This window comes from Pristiophorus japonicus, chromosome 9 (genome assembly GCF_044704955.1).
Source record: "Pristiophorus japonicus isolate sPriJap1 chromosome 9, sPriJap1.hap1, whole genome shotgun sequence".
Taxonomy (NCBI): domain Eukaryota; kingdom Metazoa; phylum Chordata; class Chondrichthyes; family Pristiophoridae; genus Pristiophorus; species Pristiophorus japonicus.
In genome coordinates this window covers 25,336,119-25,362,009 of record NC_091985.1, presented here as the reverse complement: position 1 = coordinate 25,362,009, position 25,891 = coordinate 25,336,119, and the positions used below count along the sequence as shown (strand labels likewise).

At 49.2% G+C, this 25,891-nt stretch overlaps 1 protein-coding gene across 3 annotated transcripts in view; it reads right to left on the bottom strand.

Annotated features, from left to right (window-relative positions):
* The window catches only part of efcab2 (EF-hand calcium binding domain 2), a 74,233-nt gene extending 54,355 nt beyond the window's left edge, over positions 1 to 19,878 (bottom strand). For all 3 annotated transcript variants that reach the window (XR_011594985.1, XR_011594986.1, XM_070889199.1), the window contains exons 1-2: positions 19,836 to 19,878; positions 14,941 to 15,025 (exon numbers count right to left, since the gene is read on the bottom strand). Coding sequence is in view for 1 of the 3 variants with exons in the window: in XM_070889199.1 (XP_070745300.1) it covers positions 14,941 to 15,025; positions 19,836 to 19,860 (110 nt within the window). In the remaining 2 variants the exon portion in view is untranslated. The remainder of the gene's footprint in view (positions 1 to 14,940; positions 15,026 to 19,835) is intronic.
* Between the last annotated feature and the right edge of the window lie 6,013 nt (positions 19,879 to 25,891).

Genomic DNA, 25,891 nt, shown 5'->3' with positions numbered 1-25,891 from the left:
GTCGCAAAGACCGCACGCAGACTCTCCACAGTGGTGGATGTCGTGCACGAATTCAATATAATGCACTCAATCAGGAACATTTTTCCCATGAACGGGCCCGCGTAGTCTACGAGAATATGTGACCGTGGCCTGGTGGGCCAGGGCCACGAGCTGAGTGGGGCCTCCCTGGGGGCATTTCCCAGCTGAGCACACGTCGTGTACCTACGAACCCAGTATTCCAGGTCTGAGTCAATTCCCGGCCACCATACATGTGACCGGGCAATGGACTTCATTAGTACAATGCCTGGGTGCTCGCTGTGGAGTTCCCTGATGAACGCTTCCCTTCCTTTCGGGGGCATGAATACCCAGCTGCCCCATAGCAGGCAGTCGGCTTGGATGGAGAGCTCGTCCATCCGTCTGAGAAACGGTCTGACCTCCTCGGGGCACGCTCCTTGTGCGGGCGCCCAATCCCCAGTCAGGACACATTTCCTTATCAGGGATAGGAGGGGATCTCTGTTGGTCCATATTTTGATCTGGCGGGCTGTGATGGGGGAGCCCATGGTGTCGAAAGCCTCAACGGCCATAACCATCTCCGCGCTTTGCTCCAACGCCCCCTCAGTGGTCGCCAGTGGGAGCCTGCTGAGCGCGTCAGCGCAATTTTCAGTGCCTGGCCGGTGCAGTATGGTGTAGTCATACGCAGCCAGCGTGAGAGCCCATCGCTGAATGCGAGCTGACGCATTGGCATTGACAGCCTTGCTGTCGGACAACAGGGATGTTAACGGCTTGTAGTCCGTTTCTAACTCGAACCTTCTGCCGAAAAGGTACTGGTGCATCTTTTTCACCCCGTAGGCACATGCGAATGCTTCCTTTTCAACCATCCCCGTTCTGCTTGGGAGAGCGACCTGGAGGCATAAGCCACAGGTTGGAGTTGGCCCTCATCATTACTCTGCTGCAACACGCACCCAACCCCATAGGTTGATGCATCACATGTTAAAACTAGTTTCTTAAGGTGTTATACAAGGTCAACAGCTTGTTAGAACAAAGCAGGTTCCGGGCCCGATTGAAAGTCCGTTCTTGACAGTCCCCCCCCAAAACCATTCACAACCCTTACGCAGGAGCACGTGTAGCGGCTCCAACAATGTGCATAAGTTTGGCAGAAAGTTCCCGAAGTAGTTCAAGAGTCCCAGGAATGACCGCAACTCCGATTGTGTTGCCGGGACTGGGCGCACAACGGATCGCCTCAGTTTTGGATTCGGTAGGCCGGATCCAGTCTGCGGCAACCCTCCTGCCCAAAAACTCGACCTCTGGGGCCAAAAACACACTTGGACTTCTTTAGTCGCAAGCCTACCCGGTCCAGTCGGCGTAGCACCTCCTCCAGGTTGTGGAGGTGTTCCTCGGTGTTTCGACCCGTGATTAGGATGTCATCTTGGAATACGATTGTTCCAGGAATGGAGTTAAGCAAGCTTTCCATGTTCCTCTGGAAGATAGCGGCCGCTGAACGAATGCCAAACCGACACCTGTTGTAAACAAATAGCCCCTTGTGCGTAGTGATGGTGGTCAGAAGCTTGGATTCTTCAGCCAGTTCCTGAGTCATGTAGGCCGAAGTGAGGTCCAACTTGGTGAACAGCTTGCCACCTGCCAGCGTGGCAAAAAGATCCTCCACTCTCGGAAGCAGGTATTGGTCCTGTAGTGACACTCGGTTGATGGTGGCCTTGTAGTCACCACAAATCCTGACCGAGCCATCCGCTTTAAGGACAGGAACGATGGGGCTTGCCCAGTCACTGAATTCAACAGGCAAAATTATGCCCTCTCTTAGCAGCCTGTCCAACTCACTCTCAATTCTCTCACGCATCACATACGGCACGGCTCCGGCTTTGTGGTGCACTGGTCTAGTGTCCAGGGTGATGCGTATTACTACTTTGGTGCTCTTAAAAGTCCCGACATCTGGTTGAAAAAGTGACTCGAATTTCTGTAGGTCCTGTGAGCATGAACTTCACTCCACAGATGAAATGGCGTGCACATCCCCCCATTTCCAGTTCATCTCGGCTAGCCAGCTCCTCCCCAAGAGCGCCGGACCATTCCCCGGGACAATCCAGAGTGGTAGCGGGTTCTCCGATCCATTGTGTGTGACCACCAAGTTTGCACTGCCTAGCACTGGGATGATCTCTCTGATGTACATCCGTAACTGCGTGTCACTGCGTTCCAGTTTGGGCCTGTTAGCTTTGAGTGGCCATAGATTTTCAAATTGTTGGGCACTCATAAGTAACTGGCTGGCTCTTGTGTCCAGCTCCATACGTACCGGGATGCCATTTAATAGGACTTTCATCATCATAGGTGGCGTTTTGCTATACGAGCTGTGGATGTCTGCCACATGAACCCACTGGACTTCAGCATCCATAGCTTTGCCCCAAGCATCAACCTGCCTTGCAGACCCCTCGTCTGGTTCCTCTACCTCGTAAACTAGCCTCGCTATGGGCTTTCTGCACATTCTGGCCAAATGTCACTGAAGTTACAGTTTCTACAGATAAATTGAAACCTACAGGTTTTCGCAGCATGTCTGCCACCGCACCTCCAGCATGAGCTGAGATTGTTGTGAACAAAGGAACTGTTACCAGGTATTCCTCTCTGGTTGTCTCTTTGATTACTCCAGAGCACTCTGTTGGTGAGTGTCAATGGTCCCATCCTGGGACGCATTGTCCCTTGTGATGGCGTGAATTGCTGATCCCCCTGCCATTGTTTCTGTTGCTGGCCCATTCTAGAGTCTGTTGCTGCCCGGGCGGTGTCGAATTGCCCTTGCCTGCCTGCGGGGTTCTGAGTCGTGTTTACAATGTTAACTCCCTGGTCCATCGCCACGTTGGAACCAGGGCTGCGCGCATAAATTATCTTGGTCTCCTCTTCCCCTGCCATGAAGGTCTGAGCTATCAACGCTGCCCTTTCCAAAGTCAAGTCCTTGGTCTCAATAAACTTCCTGAAAATCCCGGCATGACCAATGCCCTCAATGAAGAAATCCATTAACATCTCCCCCCTGCAGGCGTCTGTGAACTTAGAGGCTGGCCAAACGCCGAAGGTCCGCAACGAAGTCCGATATGCTTTGTTCCTCCCGACGTTGGTGTGTATAGAATCGGTGCTGGGCCATGTGTATACTGCTCGCTGGTTTGAGGTTCTCACCGATCAGTGTGCTGAGCTCTTCAAAGGACTTGTCCGCCGGCTTCTCGGGTATGAGCAGGTCTTTCACCAGCGCATACGTCTTGGATCCACAGCTGGTCAGTAGATGCGCCCTCCGCTTGTCAGTCGCTTCTTCTCCCAGCCAGTCCTTCGTGACAAAGCTCTGCTGGAGCCTCTCAACGAAATCGTCCCAGTCCTCACCAACATAGTACCGTTCCTCTGTGCTACCGGTGGCTATCCTCGTGGGTCGTTGATTCCCGTTTCTCGTTGCCAAATGTAGTGTCCTTACACCTTACTATAGAATCACACGAGGCATGTACTGCAGACAAGATCACTACGTGACCTGAACCTTTATTCCCAGGACCAAGAAGTGCTGACCCTGCGTGGGACCTCCCTTTATATACCTGGATAACCAGGTGAGGAGTGTCTCCCACAAGTTTACCCCCTGTGGTCAAGGTGTGCATTTCTCAGGTGTATACAGTGTACAGTATTGTTACGTAAAGGTTACAGTTATGTGAAGGTTACAAACATGACATGGTCCATATTGGTACCAATGACATAGGTAGAAAGAGTGATGAGGTCCTGCAGGCAGAGTTTAGGGAGCTAGGTGAGAGATTAAAAAGCAGGACCTTAAAAAGGTAGTAATCTCCGGGTTACTGCCAGTGCCACGTGCTAGTGAGTACAGAAATAGGATAGAGAAGATGAATGCGTGGCTGGAGAGATAGTGCAGGCAGGAGGGCTTTAGGTTCATCAGGCATTGGGACCGTTTCTGGGGGATGTGGGACCTGTACAAGCCGGACGGGTTGCACCTCAACAGAGACGGGACCAATATCCTCGCGGGAGGGTTTGCTAGTGCTGTGGGGGAGGGTTTAAACTAGCTTGGCAGGGGGATGGGAACCTGAGAATAGATTCAGTAGGGAGAGAAGCAAAGTTGCAATTGGGCAGCAGAAAAGTAGAAAATTAATTTGGAAGACAGAGGAAACAAGAGCTGGAAAATAGTCAGATGAGCTGAGAGCACAGATCGACACTTGGGAGTACCATATTACAGCCATTACTTAGACATGGCTGAAAGAAGGACAGGTATGGCAGCTCAACATTCCTGGTTACATGGTTTTCAGACGGGATAGAGAGGGGTGTAAAAAAGGAGGGGGGGGGGGTCGCAGTATTAATTAAAGAAACAATTACAGCTGTGAGAAGGGATGATATGTTAGAGGGGTCATCAAACGAGGCCATGTGGGTTAAACTGAAGAACAAAAAAGGGGCGATCACACTATTGGGAATGTACTATAGACCCCCAAACAGTCAGAGGGAGATAGAAGAACAAATATGTGGGCAAATTGCTGTGAAGTGCAAAAACTTTAGAGCTGTAATAGTGGGGATTTCAACTACCCTAATAGTAACTGGGAAAAACAGTGTGAATGGTACAGACATAGCGGAATTCCTAAAATGATTTCAGGAGAAGTTCTTTAGCCTGTATATAACAAGCCCAACAAGGGAGGGGCGTTCTGGACTTGGTTTTGGGAAATGAAATGGGGCAGGTGGTATCAGTGGGAGAACATTTTGGTGTTAGTGATCACAATTCAGTAAGATTTAAAGTAGTTATGCAAAAAGACAAAGGTGGACCAGGAAAGAAAGTTCTCAATTGGGATAAAGCCAATTTTGCTAAGCTGAGATGGGATTTGGCCAAGGTGGACTGGAAACGTCTACATGATGGTAAATCAGTGTCAGAGCAGTGGGAGGCATTCAAGGAGGAGATCCTGAGGGTACAAAGCAAGGAGGTTCCCTTAAAAAAAATGGTGGGGCTAACAAATCTCGGGCCCCTTGGATGTCAAGGGACATACAAGGTAAGATAAAGAAAAAGATTCCGAGAACTCAATACTGCAGAGACTCTAGAGGAGTATAAGTACGCGGATGACGCCTGCGTCTGCGCACATACAGCGGCTGGACTCCAAATCATAGTCAACATTTTTACTGAGGCATCCGAAAGCATGGGCCTTACGCTAAACATCCGTAAAACAAAGGTCCTCCACCACCCTGTCCTCGCCGCACAGCACTAGCCCGCCCCCCCCCAGTCATCAAGATCCACGGCGCAGCCCTGGAGAACGTGGACCATTTCACATACCTCGGGAGCCTCTCATCAACAAGAGCAGACATTGACGACGAGATTCAACACCGCCTCCAGTGCGCCAGCGCAGCCTTCGGCTGCCTGAGGAAAAGAGTGTTTGAAGACCAGGCCCTCAAATCCACCACCAAGCTCATGGTCTCATCATCATCATAGGCAGTCCCTCGGAATCGAGGAAGACTTGCTTCCACTCTTAGCATGAGTTCTTAGGTGGCTGTACAATCCAATATGAGAACCACAGTCTCGGTCACAGGTGGGACAGATAGTCATTGAGGGATGGGATGGGTGGGACTGATTTGCCACACGATCTTTCCGCAGCCTGCGCTTGATTTCTGCATGCTCTCGGTGACGAGACTCGAGGAGCTCAGTGCCCTCCCGGATGTATTTCTTCCACTTAGGGCGGTCTTTGGCCAGGGACTCCCAGGTGTCAGTAGCACTTTATCAGGCAGGCTTTGAGGGTTCCCTTGTAATGTTTCCTCTGCCCATCTTTGGCTCGCTTGTCGTGAAAGAGCTCAGAGTAGAGCATTTGCTTTGGGAGCCTCCTGTCTGGCATGCGAACGATGTGGCCTGCCCAGCGGAGCTGATCAAGTGTGGTCCATGCTTCAGTGCTGGGGATGTTGGCCTGGTCAAGGATGCTAACGTTGGTGCGTCTGTCCTCCCAGGGGATTTGTAGGATCTTGCGGAGACATCGTTGGTGATATTTCTCTAGCGACTTGAGGTGTCTATTGTACATGGTTCATGTTGCTGAGACATACAGGAGGGCGGGTATTACTACAGCCCTGTAGACCATGAGCTTGGTGACAGTTTTGAGGGCATGGTCTTCAAACACTCTTTTCCTCAGGCGGCCGAAGACTGCACTGCGCACTAGAGAATTGGATCTTGTTGTCAATGCCTGCTCTTATTGATAGGAGGCTCCCAAAATAAGGGAAGTGGTCCACGTTGTCGAGGGCCGCGCCGTGGATCTTGATGACTGGGGAGGCAGTGCTGTGCAGCGAGGACAGGCTGGTGGAGGACCTTTGTCCTACTGATGTTTAGCATGGCCAACATACCCAGCATTGAAGCACGGACCACACTTAATCAGCTCCGCCGGGCAGCCAACTTGTTCGCATGCCAGACACGAGGCACCCAAAGCAAACGCTCTACTCAGAACTCTTTCACGGCAAGCGAGCCAAAGGTGGGCAGAGGAAACATTACAAGCACACCTTCAAAGCCTCCCTGATAAAGTGTAACATCCCCACCGACACCTGGGAGTCCCTGGCCAAGGACAGCCCCAAGTGGAGGAAGTGCATCCGGGAGGACGTTGAGCACCTCGAGTCTCATTGCCGAGAGCATGCAGAAATCAAGCGTAGGCAGCGGAAAGAGCGTGTGGCAAACCTGTCCTACCCTCCCTTTCCCTCAACGACTATCTGTCCCACCTGTGATAGGAACTGTGGTACTCGTATTGGATTGTTCAGCCACCTAAGGACTCATTTTTAGAGTGGAAGCAAGTCTTCCTCAATTCCAAGGGACTGCCTATGATGATGGTAAGAAGTGCAGGGTGCAATTAAAAAAGATATCATGAAAGCAAAGAGAGAGCATGAAAGAATGTTGGCAAGTAAAATCAGAGAAAACCCAAAGATGTTTTATACTGTTGTGTATCTGTAAAACATGCACTCCCATGTTCCGCCACCAAGGAGCGCATCCCCTGAAGTCCCAAGGGATCCCAACATCCCTTGGGAGCACTGTATATAAGCAGGCCCTTGAGGCCTGTTCCTCACTCTGGAGTGTCTTAATAAAGACTGAGGTCACTGTTACTTTAACCTCCCTGTGTGCAGCCTCATCTGTGTTAGGAACACAACAACTGACGACGAGTATACGAATCCAACGCAAAGATGCAGCAAACTGTGGGCATCCTGGAGAAGTTCTCGGAGGGTGAGGACTGGGAAGCCTATGTCGAATGGCTAGACGAGTACTTTGTAGCCAACGAGCTGGACGGAGAAGGAAGCGCTGCAAAAAGGAGAGCGGTCCTCCTCACGGTCTGCGGATCACCGACCTACAGCCTCATGAAGAATCTTCTCGCTCTGGTGAAACCCACAGATAAGTCGTATGAGGAGCTGTGTACACTGGTTTGGGAGCATCTTAGCCCAAGGGAGAGCGTGCTTATGGCGAGGTATCAGTTCTACATGTGCCAGCGATCTGAAGGTCAGGAAGTGGCGAGCTACGTCGCCAAGCTAAGGCGACTTGCAGAACAATGTGAGTTTGATGACTACCTGGAGCAGATGCACAGAGACCTTTTTGTACAGGGCATTGGCCACGAGATCATCCTAAGAAAACTTTTGACTGTAGAGACACCGACCCTCAGTAAGGTAATTGCGATAGCACAGACGTTTATGTCCACCAGTGATAACACCAAACAAATCTCTCAGCACACAAGTGCTAGCAATGTTCATAAATTGACTGGAACTGTGTTTGCGAGCAGAAATGTACAGGGCAGAAACCACAAGTCTGCAACTGCCAGCAGGCCTCAGGTGACCCAGAGTCCGCAACAAAGGATGAATGCAAGGCAATTCACGCCTTGTTGGTATTGTGGAGGCTTCCATTCAGCCAATTCATGCCACTTCAAAGGGTATGCTTGCAAGAGCTGTGGAACAATGGGATACCTCCAACGAACTTGCAGACGAGCTGCAAGCTCTGCAAAACCTGCTAACCACCACGTGGCAGAGGAAGACCGGTCCTTGGTGGATCAAAGCAATTTCGAGCCTCAGAGAGAGGAGGCAGATGCTGAACTACATGGGGTGCACACATTTTCGATGAAATGTCCACCTATAAACGTAAAATTGAATGGCTTACCCGTAGCCATGGAACTGGACACTGGCGCTAGCCAATCCATCATGAGTAAAAAGATGTTTGAGAGACTGTGGTGCAACAAGGCATTCAGACCAGCCCTGAGCCCCATCCACACGAAACTGAGAACGTACACCAAAGAGCTTATCACTGTTCTAGGCAGCGCCATGGTCAAGGTCACCTACAAGGGCACGGTGCACGAACTGCCACTCTGGATTGTCCCAGGCGATGGCCCCACACTGCTTGGAAGGAACTGGCTGGGCAAAATCCGCTGGAACTGGGATGACATCCGAGCATTATCACATGTCGATGAGGTCTCATGTACCCAGGTACTTAACAAATTTCCTTCCCTTTTTGAGCCAGGCATTGGAAACCTTTCCGGGGCGAAGGTGCAGAGGCACGACCTATTCACCACAAGGCGCGAGCGTACCTCACATGATGAGGGAGAGAGTGGGAATCGAGCTGGACAGGAGTGGGCCAGCCCGATTGTTCCAGTACTCAAAAGTGATGGCACGGTCAGGATTTGCAGCGATTATAAAGTAACTATTAATTGTTTATCGCTACAGGACCAATACCCGCTACCTAAGGCAGGAGGCGAAACTGGCAGGAGGCAAGACGTTCACCAAGCTCAACCTGACTTCCGCCTACATGACTCAGGAGCTGGAGGAGTCTTCGAAGGGCCTCATCTGCATCAACACGCACAAAGGACTGTTCATCTACAACAGATGCCCGTTTGGAATTTGGTCGGCTGCAGCGATCTTCCAGAGAAACATGGAGAGCCTACTCAAGTCGGTACCACACACGGTGGTCTTTCAGGACGACATATTGGTCACGGGTCGGGACACCGCCGAGCACCTACAAAACCTGGATGAGTTCCTGCAGCGACTGGATCGCGTAGGGCTGCGGCTGAAGAGGTCGAAATGCGTCTTCATGGCAACAGAAGTGGAGTTTTTGGGGAGAAATATCGCGGCGGACGGCATTCGGCCCACAGACGCCAAGACGGAGGCTATCAGGAACGCGCCCAGGCCACAGAACATCACGGAGCTGCGGTTGTTCCTGGGACACCTCAACGATTTTGGTCACTTCCTACCGGGGTTAAGCACCCTTTTAGAGCCCCTACATGTGTTATTGCGCAAAGGTGAGAACTGGGTATGGGGAAAAAAAACAAGGAATTGCTTTTGAGAAAGCCAGAAACATTTTATGCTCCAACAAGCTGCTTGTATTGTATAACCCGTGTAAAAGACTTGTGCTAGCATGTGACGCGTCGTCGTACGGAGTCGGGTGTGTATTACAACAAGCTAACGTTGCGGGGAAGTTGCAACCTGTCACCTATGCTTCCAAGAGCTTGTCTAAGGCCGAGAGGGCTGACAGCAATATTGAGAAAGAGGCATTAGCGTGTGTGTTCGGGGTAAAGAAAATGCATCAGTACCTGTTTGGCCTCAAATTTGAGCTGGAAACCGATCACAAGCCTCTCACATCCCTGTTCGCTGAAAACAAGGGCATAAATACTAATGCCTCAGCCCGCATACAAAGGTGGGCACTCGCGCTATCAGTGTATAACTATACCATCCGCCACAGGCCAGGCACCGAGAACTGTGCGGATGCTCTCAGTCTGCTACCATTGCCCACCACGGGGCTGGAAATGGCGCAGCCTGAAAACTTGTTGATGGTGGCGCAGTCCGCAGACTTGTTGATGGTCATGGAAGCGTTTGAAAATGATAAATCACCTGTCACGGTCCGCCAGATTAGGACTTGGACCAGCCAAGATCCTCTGCTGTCCCGAGTAAAAAACTGTGTGCTGCATGGGAGCTGGGCCAGCATCCCCGTTGAAATGCAAGAGCCAATCAAGCCGTTCCAGCGGCAAAAGGACGAGCTGTCCATTCAGGCAGACTGCCTGTTGTGGGGTAACCGCGTAGTGCTACCAAAAGGGCAGCGAGACGTTCATCTCGGATCTCCACAGCACACATCCGGGTATAGTAATGATGAAAGCGATAGCCAGATCCCACGTGTGGTGGCCCGGTATCGACTCTGACTTAAGAGTCCTGTGTACGGCAATGCAGCATATGTGCTCAGTTGAGTAACGCGCCCAGAGAGGCACCACTAAGTTTGTGGTCCTGGCCCTCCAGACCATGGTCGAGGATCCATGTCGACTATGCGGGCCCATTTCTCGGTAAAATGTTCCTGGTGGTGGTGGATGCTTTTTCAAAATGGATTGAATGTGAAATAATGTCGGGAAGCACCGCCACCACCACCATTGAAAGCTTGATGGCCACGTTTGCCACCCACGGCCTGCCTGACATACTGGTCAGTGACAACGGACCATGTTTCACCAGTGCTGAATTTAAAGAATTCATGACCCGCAATGGGATCAAACATGTCACCTCGGCCCCGTTTAAACCAGCCTCCAATGGGCAGGCAGCGCGGGCAGTACAAACCATCAAACAGAGCCTTAAACGAGTCTCAGAATGCTCACTCCAAACCCGCCTGTCCCGAGTACTGCTCAGCCATCGCACAAGACCCCACTCGCTCACAGGGGTGCCCCCGGCTGAGCTACTCATGAAAAGAACACTTAAAACCAGACTCTCGCTGGTTCACCCCAACATGTATGATCAGCAGGCGACAGCAACAAAATGTAAACAATGGTCGCGCCACTGTGTCACGGGAAATTGATCTGAATGACCCTGTGTATGTGCTTAACCTCGGACATGGTCCCAAGTGGATCGCGGGCACGGTGATAGCTAAAGAAGGGAATAGGGTGTTTGTAGTCAAACTAGACAATGGAGAAATTTGCAGAAAGCACCTGGACCAAACGAGGCTGCGGTTCACAGACTGCCCTGAACAACCCACAGCAGACACCACCTTTTACGAGCCCACAACACACACCCAAAGGATCAACGACACCACGCCGGACCAGGAAATCGAACCCATCACGCCCAACAGCCCAGGGCCAACAACACGCCAGCCCAGCGAGGGCACAGCCAATACACCAGAACAGACATTTCTATCGAGGCGGTCCACCAGGGAAAGAAAGGCTCCCGACCGCCTCACCTTGTAAATAGTTTTCACTTTGACTTTGACTTTGCGGCGGGAGTGATGTTGTGTATCTGTAAAGCATACACTCCCATGTTCCGCCACCAGGGAGCTCATCCCCTGAAGTCCCAAGGGATCCCAGCATCCCTTGGGAGCACTGTATATAAGCCGGCCCCGAAGGCCTGTTCCTCACTCTGGAATGTCTTATTAAAGACTGAGGTCACTGTTACTTTAACCTCCCTGTGTGCAGCCTCATCTGTGTTAGGAACACAACATCCCCTATCAGTGGAAACATCCTCTCTGCATCCACCTTGTCAAGCCCCCTCATAATCTTATACGTTTCGATAAGATCACCTCTCATTCTTCTGAATTACAATGATTAGAGGCCCAACCTACTCAACCTTTCCTCATTAGTCAACCCCCTCATCTCCGGAATCAACGTTGTGAACCTTATCTGAACTGCCTCGAAAGCAAGTATAGCCTTTCGTAAATATGGAAACCAAAACTGCACGCTGTATTCCAGGTGTGGCCTCACCAATACCCTGTACAACTGTACAGGGTATTGGTGAGGCCACTGTACGAGCCAGCACAAAAGGATGTCTCTCCCTCTACTTGCCACAAGTGTCTCTCTCCCGTCTCGCTTTTCAACATGTCTCCCTTTCCAATAAAGCATTCTCACCCTCCCTTTCCTTGTCTCCCTCTTAACAGTCTTTCTCTCCCCCCACCCCCCACCATTCAACAGGTGTCTCTCTCTGTTTTTCCTTTACAACTAGGGCCCTTCTCCCTTTGCCTTCTTTTCTTTCAATAAGGTCTCCAGTGGGTGACTGGCGAAACCCAACAGAAAATAGCAGGGACCCGGGATTTTCCGGCCTGTTTTGTGATGGGTGCAACATCTGCTCCTTTCTTACAAGGCAAATATTGTCGGGTTGGAAGGGGTGGGCATGGGAGAGGGTCAATAGGGCGGGGCAGGGCAGCCAGGACCATCTAGAACCATGGGCCTGAAATCCCGGTCCTCTGCTTCCCACAGGCGCTCACCAGAAAATGACTAAAAACATGCGCACCTACCTTTTCCTGCTGCGCCCACCCGGTCCTGAGGCCTCCTCTCCCTGTGCATTGGAGCGCGTGCACGCCTGGCGGATGTAGAGCTGAACTGGAGTCACATGACACTGGGCAGCCAATCCAGATAAAGTATTTTCTCATTCATAATAATTGAAACTCCGTAAGTAGTTCTCATTATGACTGAGAAACACCCCCCCAACACCAAAACACCATTAAAAAAGAGAAAAAACATTGCATGTTTAACATTAATTTAAATTAAAGTTAATAAATGTCTTAGAAAAAAATATATACTTTTCCAATTTTTTTTTAAGTTTATTAATTATGGTTTAAAATAAACTTACCATGGTTGGCAGGGTTTTTAACGTTAAAATGTGTTTTAAAAATTTTATTTTACTATGTTTTTGTATGTTTTAAAACTCTTACGCTGGTAAAAGTAGGCTATGCACTTGCTTTTACCAGGTGCAAGAGTTTTCATTCGCTGGGCAAGAGATGGGAAAATACTGCAATCTTGCCCATGCGAATGTCCTGACTGTGGGGATACGGAGGATCTGTCAAGCCAGAGCTTGACAGATCAGAAAAGCCGGTTTTCGGCACATGCACATTGCGCGCCGAAAACTGGCTTGTGCGATGCCTTCCCGGGTCCGTACATACTCTGTACGGACCCGGGGAGGTCGGAATTTCAGGGCCCATAACAACTTCTTCCCAGTAACTGTCCCTTAGGAATCCGGGCATCCACAGTACAAACAATATCACTTGTACTGAGCAGGTGCATGCATGTTGTAAACTTCCTAGTCATTTGAAAGAAGAACACTTTCCATTAAAACAACATCCTAAAAAGCAGCACACACAGTCTGGCAATGTATTCTCTTCTTGAAACCAAAGCCCAATTGTAAACAGACAAGCAACGGCAAATGTTCCATTCAGGGGATTAAAAAACCCAGAATACCTTGTGCTTAAAACAGTTCAAGTATATGCTGTCCATGTGTCAGCCTCTTTAGCCATATACTCGGAGTTAAACAACTTCATCTGTCTCAATTAACTATTTTATTGTATGCCAAGAACAGCTCTAACTACACTACATCACCAAGCATTTTAGTTGATGGACCTCAATTCTACACAAGATTAAAAACCCGTCATGGAGGGCTCAAAATCCACTACAATACTATGGCCCAAGCCACAATTATTTTCTGTAACTGTGCAAATTGCAGCTTTGTTCTCAAAACCAAGAACTGTTGTTTTTATAAACGGAGTGACTATTTGTACGAACGCTTTTTTCTTCCTTCTGTCACTTGCGTCCTCCGGGCTCTGCCCCCCAACGCTTCCTGCCCGAAACCGGAAGTGGGGTCCTGAACCAGATGTGGGGCCCCTCAATTGACCACGTTGTTCGAGCTAGCAACTGAGCCTCCAACCAAGCTGGGGAGAGAGGTGGTGTGAGGGAGGGGCGGTGGGGGAGAGAGACGGGGAGAGAGAGACGGCGGGTGGCGGGGGAGAGAGAGGCGGTGGGGGAGGGGAAAGAGAGGCGGCGGGGTGGGGGAGGGAAAGGCGGCGGGGGGGGGAAGAGGGAGGCGGGGGGGAGAGGCGACGGGGGGGGGGGAAGAGGCGGCGAGGGGAGCGGAGAGGCGGCTGTGGGGGGACGGAGAGAGGCGGTGGGGGGGGAGAGTGAGGCGGCGGGGGGGAGAGAGGCGGTGGGGGGGGGGGAGAGCGAGGCGGCGGGGGGGGGGGGGGGGCGGCGAGAGAGGCAGCAGAGGGAGAGAGAGGCGGCGGAGGGAGAGAGAGGCGGCGGGGGGAGAGAGAGGCGGCAAGGGGGAGAGAGGCGGCGGGGGGCGGGGGGGAGAGCGAGGCGGCGGGGGGGGGGAGCGGAGAGAGAGGCGGCGGAGGGAGAGAGAGGTGGGGGGGGAGAGCGAGGCGGCGGGGGGGGGGGGAGAGCGAGGCGGCGGGGGGGGGAGCGGAGAGAGAGGCGGCGGAGGGAGAGAGAGGCAGCGGGGGGAGAGAGAGGCGGCGAGGGGGAGAGAGAGGCGGCGAGGGGGAGAGAGAGGTGGCGAGGGGGAGAGAGGAGCGGCGGGGGGAGAGTGGGGCGGCAGGGGAGAGAGGGGTGGCAGGGGTAGAGAGAAGTAGTGGGGGGGCAGGGAGAGAGATACACAGGGGGAGAGATACACAGGGGGGAGAGAGAGAGAGAAATGGGGGGAGAGGGAGACACACTGTGGGGAAGGGGGAGACACACCGTGGGGAGGGGGGGGGAAGAGGGAAGGGAGATAGGGAACTTGGGGAAGACAGATCACGTTTCTCGGAAAGCTCGGTGCGTTAGGGACATCGTTGGAGTGGATGAAATTCAGAAGTCACGACACTGTCACTATTCACTTCATACGCAATAAACCTATTAACAATCCGTGACCCATACAATGCTCCATCTATGGCGCAGGCGCGAGGTGTAACAGACTTCGGCTGGGGAAGGCAGCACTTGCGTTGGGGTAAGGGACTTCGGCTGGAACTTGGTGGCTTTTGCTGGGTTGTTCGCGATCTGTCCTCTCTGGCTTCTGAAGGCAGAATGGATCAAATTACAATTTGCAAAGTCAGTCAGAATTTGGGCTGGGCGGTTCCATTTACACATTCCAGAGAAACTTCAGGGTGTGGCTTATCCTCCAAAGGGAACAATCAGAAATAGGTCATGTGATAATGGAGAGCCAATCAGAGAAATGGCAGCCATTTTATTATTACAAATAGACGCATCCTTTTATAAATGCGGTTCGAGGTCACTGACCAACCTGACATCCACTGTGTTGTTTGCCTCATGATCAAAAACAGCAAAAGCTTCTCTGATGTTCTTCTGGAGCTCTGCTATTAAAGCCTCTGTAGTAAATGAAAATGTGACAATTTCAGTATTTTTGGCTGGGCTGCTACAATGTGATGTATAACAACAATAACTTGCATCTAACCTAATAAAACATCCAAAGTGGGTAATATTGCAGAGGTGGAAATAGACGGTTCTGGTTGTGGAGTGGAAGTTCACTTCATGGTGGATAGGAAGGACCTATTTCCCTTAGCAGAGGGGTCAACAACCAGGGGCATAGACTTAAAGTAATTGATAGGTTTAGAGGGGATATGAGGGGAAATTTCTTCACCCAGAGGGTGATGGGGGTCTGGAACTCACAGCCTAAAAGGGTGGTAGAGGCAGAAACCCTCACAACATTTTTAAAATATTTTGATGTGCACTTAAAGTGCCGTAACCTACAGGGCTACGGACCAAGATCTGGAAAGTGGGATTTGGCTGGATAGCTCTTTGTTGGACGGCACGGACACAATGAGCCAAAATGGCCTCCTTCCGTGCTGTAAATTTCTATGATTCAATGGTCAGAAGGACACCAAGATTTCACACCTGAATGAGCAGCTGGGCAAGGTGATGGTATTGGGTTAGGGAGTGGAGCTTTTGGCTAGAGCTGCATAGGATGGCTTTGGTCACGTCAACGTTAAGCTGGAGAAAGCTCATTCACAATTTGATGTCGGATGACCAACCAGATAAGCAGCTGGCTAGCACGGCCATAAGTCAAGGAGTCGAGGGTGGTGGCGAAGATGTAGAGCTGGGTGTTTTCTGCATACATGTGAAAGCTACCCCTATACCTATGAAAGATACAGCACATAGACAAATCAAAGAAGGCCAAGGACCTTGCAGCGCACTCGCGGTAATAGAGGAGTGGGACGGCACTGGCTATATTGGATGAGGAAGGAGTGAAACTAAACAAGAGCAGTGCCACAGAGGTGGACCTCAGAGGAGAAGCGACAGAGGACAAGAGATTAAATTACCATGTCAAGAGCCGCAGAGAGGTTGAATAGGACAAAAAATGGATTGTGCACCATGATTTCAATGGTGGATAATGTTGCTGCGACTCACCACAATCCTCTCGGTACTCTGGTCATGGTAGAAACCAGACTGAAGGGATTCAAACAGAGAGTGACATAAAAAATGGACACAAAGCTGGGTGACAATGATATGATTGAGGACTTTGAACAGAAGGGAATATTGGAGATCTGGATGTAATTGGAGAGGATAGTGGGCTTTTGCAGAAGGGGGTGATGGCAGCAGTCTTGAAGGTTGGCAGACAGAAACTAATTAGGGGAAGCCATTGATAGTGTTGGCAAACATTGGTTGTGTGATTACGTTTTTTTGAAGAAGTGGATGATGATACTAAGGTAGATATTGTGTACCTTGATATCCAGAAAGTGTTGCACAGAAGGCTATCGGATAAGATTTTGTCATGTGGGATAGGCCATCAGATTTTATGCTGGACAGGAAATTGGTTAAAATCTGATAAGCGGATGATAGCAACCTGCGGGGGTAGGTTCTGCATAAGGTCAGGTCATAAATAGAGTCCTGCTGGGATCCTTTTGGGACCATTTCTGTTCATTGGCTTCATAAATGATTTGGATTAGTGCAACGGAATATTCACAAAATACATGGATATGGGTGTTGGGACTTTGGTTCAAATAACTAGGATACAGACTGATTTCGATATGTCAGGAGAAAGGGCACATTTGTGGCAGATGTCCATCAACATGGATAAGTGTGGTGATAGTCATTTGGGTCTGGGAAACTCCAGGCAAGTGTATACAATGTAGGGGTGTCCACTCAAGCTTGAGAAACAGGAGAGGGACCTGGAGGTCATGGTGAATGAACCACTGAAGGTCCACACCCAATGCGACCAGTCAATTGGGAAAACAAACATAAGTTTAGTTTATATTGCAAGGACAATACAATGTAAAACTAAGAAAACCAAACTTTTAGGCTGCAGAAGATCTTGGTAAGGCTGCGTTTGGAGTTTCATGGCAGAGGATGTCAAGAAGAATGAGCCAAGATTATACCCAGTATTGGAGCTCTACACTAATATGGAGAGCCTTGAAAAGTTGGAAGTTTTTCAATAGCGATATCCAAACTTAGAGAGAATACGACTGATTTTTTAAAGTATTCTATTCAGGTGAATAGGTTATTTGAGAAGGATGGGAATGGAAAAACTAGGAGACATTAAAATATGTATGTAAACCGTTAGCTTAGATGCCAGTAATTATTCCTTTTCACAACTACTTCTGTGCACCTCCACATCAGCAGCACATTTGGCAGACACAAAACTGAGCTTACCATTCTCTACCACACGCTATCTCTGAAATGGGTTCAGATAGAGGTGTATAGAATGCACAGCTTCAGTCTACTCATCCAAATGCAGAATAATAATGGGGTGAGAATCTTAATCCTTTTTTGATTGTATTTTACATTATTTTTCATTTGAATTTGTAAATCGTCCTCGATGCCAATACAGTTCTGGCCTTTTATGTTAGTGACTGACTATTTGTAGTGCACTTTTTCTGTCCTTCTGCATCTGCGTCCTCTCGAGACTCTGCCCCCGATGACAACCGTCCAAAACCGGAACTGGAAGTGGGACTCTGCAATCAGTCCGACCATGATGTTGCTCCACAGGTTGTTCGACCGAGCTGCTGATCCTCTGGGGGCGGGGTGGGTAAGAGAGACAGAGAGAGAGAGCCTGGGCTTGGGGGGTGGGGGAGAGAGAGAGCTTGGGGGAGAGAGAAGGAGCCTGGGGGTGGGGAGACAGAGAGTCTGCGGGGGGGGGGGAGTGAAAGCCTGTGGTGGGGTGGGGGTGGAAGAGAGAGAGAGATACGGGGCAGGGGGGGAAAGGGACACGGGAGAGGAGAGAGACGGTGTTGGGGGGGGGGGAGAGACACGGGGGGGGGGGGCGGGAGAAGAGAAGTTCTTCCAACCCACACCCGATTTCTCAGAAAGCTCAGTGCGTATGTTACAAGGGACATTGTTGGAGTGGATGAAATCCAGAAGTCACGACACTCACTGTTCACTTCATACCCAATAAACCTGTTAACAATCCTCACATAATGCTCAATCTATGGTGACGGGGCGGGCGGTGCGGTAGTAATGGGACTTCGGCTGGGGGAGGGATGCACTTGGGCTTGGGCAAGGGACTTTGGCTAGGGGAGGGCTGCATTTGCGCTGGCGTAAGGGGCGCCTGGCACTTGGTGGCTTTTGGGGAGATCTATCCTCTGTGGCTTCCGAAGTCAAAATGGATCGAGTTACAATTTGCGAAGTCAGTCAGAACTTGAGCTGGGCGGTTCCAATTACACACTCCACAGAAAATTCAGGGTGTGGCTTATCCTTCAAAGGGAACCAATCAGCAATAGGTGCAGTGAAATTGGAAAACCAATCAGAGACAAGGTGGCCATTTTGGCAGTACAAATAAACACATCTTTCCATCAACGCCATTGAAAGGGTGAAATAATGCAATGGCTTTTACGCCAACACATTTCACAGTTATAAATGCCCACAAGTGTGACAAAGTAAATTCCTTTTCATTGCGACTTTTGGAGTGATACAGTTCTCCTTTCTTAAGTTTCCTGGCTCTGATTATTGTTCAAGAAAATCATTGAAAATGAGCTACATACTGCCAATGAAAGGAGAGAGGATAAAATGCTAAAACTCAAAATATGAGTAAAATTCAATATTTCATTGTGCTCCTTTATTAGCACTAATATAAAAAATATGCACATTTAAATTAGTTATAAATTAAAGTAACTCGCAAAATATTAAAGAAAGAAAGACTTAAATTTATATAGTGCCTATCACGACCACCGGATGTCTCAAAGCGCTTTACAGCCAATGAAGTACTTTTTGGAATGTAGTCACTGTTGTAATGTCGGAAACGCAGCAACCAATTTGCGCACAGGCAAGCTCCCACAAACAACAATGTGATAATGATCAGATAATCTGTTTTTTTGTTATGTTGATTGAGGGATAAATTTTGGCCAGGATACTGGAGATAACTCCCCTGCTCTTCTTCAAAATTGTGCCATGGGATCTTTTACGTCCACTTGAGAGAGCAGACGGGGCCTCGGTTTACTGTCTCATTAAGACGGCACCTCCGACAGTGCAGTGCTCCCTCAGTACTGCACTGGAGTGGCAGCCTAGATTATTTTGTGCTCAAGTTCCTGGAATCTTCTGACTCAGAGGTGAGTGTGTTACCCACTGAGCCACAGCTGACACATTAATCAGAAAAGTTATGTATTTTTTAAAAGTGAACTACTGAAACAATCAGTGTTTAGTTTCCTACAAAATAAACTTAAAGTTACAGATTCTATTGATCTGAAATGAATTAACAAATCAAAATAATATACACTAAATTGTGGTTAGGCAAATTGGATTTTAAAATAACTGATTTGTCGCCTTTGGCGGTACTTTAAACAATTATTTTTTACTCTTTCTGGTTACAGTCTGAGCAAAAAGCCCGTATTTCTCAAAAAAAACATTCCCCTATTTACTCATATGGAACGAGTCTCATTGTTGCTGGTTTCAAAATATCCCGGGTTTTTTACGCATCTTTAAAAAATTAAACACAGCTCCGTGAATCTTAACACGTTTGTGATCTGCCTCGTTCTTTTCAATCATTAGATGGCGAGCTCTCTTCATAATGGTGAGTGTGTGTGTTTTAAAACGATTCCTGCACAAACGCCACCCTCAATGTTGGTCTTTGAGCAGGTCCTGGACACCAGAGGCCTCCAGCCTTAATTTGGGAGGGGAAATGACTAAGATTACGTCTGAATATTTTTCGTGCTTTGCCTATTGAGATTATTGTGCTTTGCTTCTTACCTGCCGCTTCTTTGTCGTCGGCCATGTTGTTTTGAACGGTTGCTAAGGAGCGCCTCTCTCCCAGAGGCCTCGACTCCAGGCACTCTGTTGTCAAGGAGACGGGAAGCCAAGGAAAGGTGAGGGTGTGGGGAAGGTGTTGGAGATACTACATCATCCTTTATACATCGCTGACCCTTTGTAACAAAAGGTGCTATAACAAATATACTAGCTGCAAACCTTTTCACCTCCCCCTTCCTTTACAGCTAATGAAATACTTTTTGAAGTCAACTTTTTGAAGTTTTTCACTGTTTCTACATCATCATCATAGGCAGTCCCTCGGAGTCGAGGATGACTTGCTTACACTCTAAAAGTGAGTTCTCAGGTGATTGAGGAGTCCAATGCGGACCGACAGACACTGTCACAGGTGGGGCAGACAGTGGTTGAAGGAAAGAGTGGATGGGGAGCCTGGGCTGACGCACACTCCTTCCGCTGTCTATGCTTGGTTTCTGCTTGTTCTCGGCAATGGGACTCGGAGTGGTCAGTGCCCTCCCGGATGCTCTTCCTCCACTTTGGGTGGTTTTAGGCCAGGGATTCCCAGGAGTCGGTGGGGAGGCTTTGAGGGTGTCATGGTACATCAGTCATTGAAGGTTGGCATACAAGTATAGCAGGCGGTTAAGAAAGCAAATGGCATGTTGGCCTTCATAGCGAGGGGATTTGAGTACAGGGGCAGGGAGGTGTTATTACAGTTGTACAGGGCCTTGGTGAGGCCACACCTGGAGTATTGTGTACAGTTTTAGTCTCCTAACTTGAGGAAGGACATTCTTGCTATTGAGGGAGTGCAGCGAAGGTTCACCAGACTGATTCCCGGGATGGCGGGACTGACATATCAAGAAAGACTGGATCAACTGGGCTTGTATTCACTGGAGTTCAGAAGAATGAGAGGGGATCTCATAGAAACGTTTAAAATTCTGACGGGTTTAGACAGGTTAGATGCAGGAAGAATGTTCCCAATGTTGGGAAGTCCAGAACCAGGGGTCACAGTCTAAGGATAATGGGTAAGCCATTTAGGACCGAGATGAGGAGAAACTTCTTCACCCAGAAAGTGGTGAACCTGTGGAATTCTCTACCACAGAAAGTTGTTGAGGCCAATTCACTAAATATATTCAAAAAGGAGTTAGATGTAGTCCTTACTACTAGGGGGATCAAGGGGTATGGCGAGAAAGCAGGAATGGAGTACTGAAGTTGCATGTTCAGCCATGAACTCATTGAATGGCGGTGCAGGCTCGAAGGGCCAAATGGCCTACTCCTGCACCTATTTTCTATGTTTCTATGTTTCTATGTGGCCTTGAAACATTTCCTCTGCCTACCTGGGGCTCGCTTGCTGTGTCGAAGCTCCGTGTAGAGTGCTTGCTTTGGGAGTCTCGTGTTGGGCATGCGGATGATGTGGCCCGCCCAACGAGTTGATCGGGCGTGGTCAATGCTTCTATGCTGGCCTAAATTGCAACAGTGACTACACTTCAAAATGTACTTCATTGGCTGTAAAGTGCTTTGAGATGATCAGTGGTTGTGAAAGGTGCTATATAAATAAATGCAAGTCTTTCTTTATTTTCTTTCTTTAAGATTCTGCTTAAAACCTTTAGAACAAGCCTTTGGTCACCTTTGTGAAGCGCCTTGGGATGTTTTACTACATTCAAAACACTACATAAATGCGAATCGTTGATGTTGTTGTTGAGGCAGGAAAAAATGTAAACATACGTATGTACTAAAATCCAGACATTTTTAATGTAGCGTTGCTTTCATGATAAAATAAATGTGGCCAATATTTTTTATCCTTTGGGAGAGTTTTTTTTTAATACATTCCAGGATATGGGTGTCACTGACAAGGCCAGTATTTATTGCCCATCCCTAGTTGCCCTTGAGAAGGTGGCAGTGAGCTGTCTTCTTGAACCACTGCAGTCCGTGTGATGAAGAAACTCCCACAGTGCTGTTAGGGAAGGAGTTCCAGGATTTTGATCCAGCAACGATGAAGGAACGGTGATATATTTGCAAGTCAGGATGCTGTGTAACTTGGAGGGGAACTTGCAGGTGATGTTGCTCACATGCACCTGCTGCCCTTGCCCTTCTAGGTGGTAGAGGTCACGGGTTTGGGAGGTGCTGCCAAAGAAACCTTGGGGAGTTGCTGCAATGCATCTTGTAAATGGTACACTTTGCGGCCACTGTGCGCCTGTGGTGGAGGGAGTGAATGTTGAAGGTGGTGGATGGGGTGCCAATCAGGCAGGCTACTTTGTCCTGGATGGTATCGGGCTTCTTGAGTGTTGTTGGAATAAGTGGAGAGTATTCCATCACACTCCTGACTTGTGCCTTGTAAATAATGGAAAGGCTTTGGGGTGTCAGGAGGTAAGGCACTTGCCACAGAATACCCAGCCTCTGACCTGCTCTTGTTGTTACGGTATTTATGTGGCTGGTCCAGTTAAGTTTCTGGTCAATGGTGACCCCCAGGATGTTGATGGTGGAGGATTCAGCAATGGTAACACCGTTGAATGTCAAGTGACAGTGGTTAGACTCTCTTTTGTTGGAGATGGTCATTACCTGGCACTTGTGTGGCGCGAATGTTACTTGCCACTTATCAGTCCAAGCCTGAATGTCATCCAGGTCTTGCTGCATGCGGGCATGGACTGCTTCAATTTCGACAGGATGTGTCCCTCATTTGCTCTCAATTCCATGCTGGATCTCAACAAAGGCAAATTACAAATAAGTAAAGATGAAACAAATAACATGCTGAAATACTTGCCTCAGTATAAATCTTGGGTTTTGGGGATAAATAGGCTAAAGCAAAACTAGTCACTACATTTCACAAAGGAGCTTTACAACTAGCAGATGGAGGGGATCAGCCCATCAGCCTGGACTAGTTTTGAAGCCAGGTGCTCGAAATAAAACATCAGCATCTAAACCCGTTGGCCTAGAAATTTAATGTAGCCACAAAATTGGCAATGTTAAGTTGCATCACCTGAAAATGGTCTAGGTAGCATGCAAAATTCTACTACTTAAAGGGGAGGTGCACTGATGCTACAACTATTTTTTATTAAACTATAAAGCCGAGTGCCCCCTTATTAAAGGGGCACTAGAATCAACAAATTAACAAATAAAACTTTCTGAACCTTAAACAGTCAAATTGAAATTTGTTGTTGGGGGTGATAGAACATAAGAACAAAAGGAATAGGAGCAGGAGTAGGCCATATGGTCCCTCGAGCCTGCTCCGCCATTTAATACGATCATGGTTGATCCGATCATGGACTCAGGTCCACTTCCCTGCCCGCTCTCCATAACCCCTTATTCCCTTTGGTGCCCATCTCTCGCAAAAGGCCGCAAGCGTACCGGTGGACACCGCATGTTCCATCTCCAGAGGCACCCTGGCGCGAACGTAACCGCAGAAGCGAGGCAGGCAGTCGGGCTGAACGACCCCCTCGACCACCCTCTGCCTGGACCTGTTAATGACCACCTTGGCCAGGCCCAGAAGCAGTCCTACAAGGAGGCCCTTCGACATGCCCGCTCCCCTCCGCACCGGGTGCCCAAAGATCAATAGCGTGGAACTGAAATGCAGCCAAAAATCGAGGAGCAGCCCCTTGAAATAATGGAAGAGGGGCTGCAACTTCACACACTTTACATACACATGCAACACGGACTCCTCCAGAGCGCAGAAATTGCAGGCGGCCTGGGAATCCGTGAACCGACTTAAAAACTTATTGCACAGGACTGCCCCGTGCAACACCCTCCGGGCCAAGTCCTCAATAAATAAAGGGAGGACTCCCGTGTCGAGAGCCTTCCATTGGGGACCCCTGCTACCTCCGGCATTGATGCTACAGCACCTTATTTTCAGGGCAGGTGGATTTGCAGCTGCCCCAATGAGCATGAATAGAAATGGCAGATCGTCACACCATACAGGTTCTCCGATGAAGCTCTGGAGGCACTCATAGTCGCCATGGGGAGGAGGTGGACTGTCCTCTACCCACAAAGTGACAGGTAGCCCTCACCCTATATGTGCCGTACCATGTGGCAGGAGATAGCAGATCATGTGACAGCCAGCACTGTGGTGCCACGGTCCGCCATCCAGTGCAGGAAGAAATTTAATGACCACCCACGGGTGGTCAACGTGAGTGAAGGTTCCAGCAAATGCCACACACCACCATCTGCGCCACAAAGTTCAATGCACCACACCCCCAGCACTCACCTACCAACAATCTCCACCTTTCACAACTCACACCTCACAATCGTAGCTTCACTTCATCCTCACAACCTTACCAGTGCTACAACACTCACACCCACATCTCATACCTTGCTCACATTGACAGCTATTAAACTATGGCAGGCACATCACCCAAACGCACTGCACTACACTCACTCACACAGTTCTCTTTCTCTTGCAGGCCAATCTGGTACATAAATGCCGGGAGCAGAAGCAGACAGGTGGGGGCCAGGTGGACACGCAGGACTACAGCCAGCTGGAGGAGTGAATACTCCAGCTAACTGAGTGACACATGGTAGAGGCCATGGCAACTGATGGGGTTGACCCCTTTGGGGACAACAATGGTATGTTCATTCCTAATCCTAATCCTACTTCTCAATCCCACTTTCCCATCAGCCCACAATCTTTTCTCACTTTCAAGCGACTCCTGCTGTATGCATGCATTTCTGGCATCAGCCACCCCCCGCGCCCCCCCCCCCCCCTGCCAACCCCCCCGCCCCGGCCCACTCACCATAACCCGACTCTTGTGCCTTTCTGCATTCAGATAATCAACAAACACCCGAGAAGCCTGTCCCCGATGTCATTGAAGAGAGCGAAGTAAGAGAAGAAGAAGAAGAGGAAGAAGACACCATGTCACTGCATCTCTCACTCGCAGACACCAGCTACAATTGGCACTCTTTAGAGACCAGTGTAGAAGCAGGTTCTGCACAGGGTGAAGCACCAGGCACAAGTGGGCTGCAGCAAGGCCAGGGGGAAAGGGTAGCTCAGGGGCAAGCTCTTCGGCAGGCAAGTTTGTGCGCGCGTTCTGCTGCACAGGACTCCGATGAGGACCTCGATGGGGCAGTCTTCAGAAGAAAGGTGCTGGGCAGGTACGCTGAATTGATGGGTGCAATGGCAAGCCTGCCGGGGAGCATTTCGCCAATTTCAAGGAGCATGGAGGAGTCCACCCCCATCATTGTACAAGGGCTCCACACAGGACATGGAGAATCTACAGATAGATTGGATTAACCAAACTGGTACCAATACGGTGGAGGAGGATTTCCTGGAGTGTATAAGGGATAGTTTTCTAGATCAATATGTCGAGGAACCAACTAGAGAGCTGGCTATCCTAGACTGGGTGATGTGTAATGAGAAGGGACTAATTAGCAATCTTGTTGTGTGAGGCCCCTTGGGGAAGAGTGACCATAATATGGTAGAATTCTTCATTAAGATGGAGAGTGACACAGCTAATTCAGAGACTAGGGTCCTGAACTTAAAGAAAGGTAACTTCGATGGTATGAGACGTGAATTGGCTAGGATAGACTGGCGAATGATACTTAAAGGGTTGACGGTGGATAGGCAATAGCAGACATTTAAAGATCACATGGATGAACTTCAATAATTATACATCCCTGTCTGCCGTAAAAATAAAACGGGGAAGGTGGCTCAACCATGGCTAACAAGAGAAATTAGGGATAGTGTTAAATCCAAGGAAGAGGCATATAAATTGGCCAGAAAAAGCAGCAAACCTGAGGACTGGGAGAAATTTAGAATTCAGCAGAGGAGGACAAAGGGTTTAATTAGGAGGGGAAAATAGAGTATGAGAGTAAGCTTGCAGGGAACATAAAAACTGACCGCAAAAGCTTCTCTAAATATGTGAAGACAAATGTAGGTCCCTTGCAGTCAGAATCAGATGAATTTATAATGAGGAACAAAGAAATGGCAGACCAATTGAACAAATACTTTGGTTCTGTCTTCACTAAGGAAGACACAAATAACCTTCCGGAAATACTAGAGTGTTATATATGGAGAAAGAGTCGGACTAAACACTGTGAGCTCAAAGTAACATGTGACC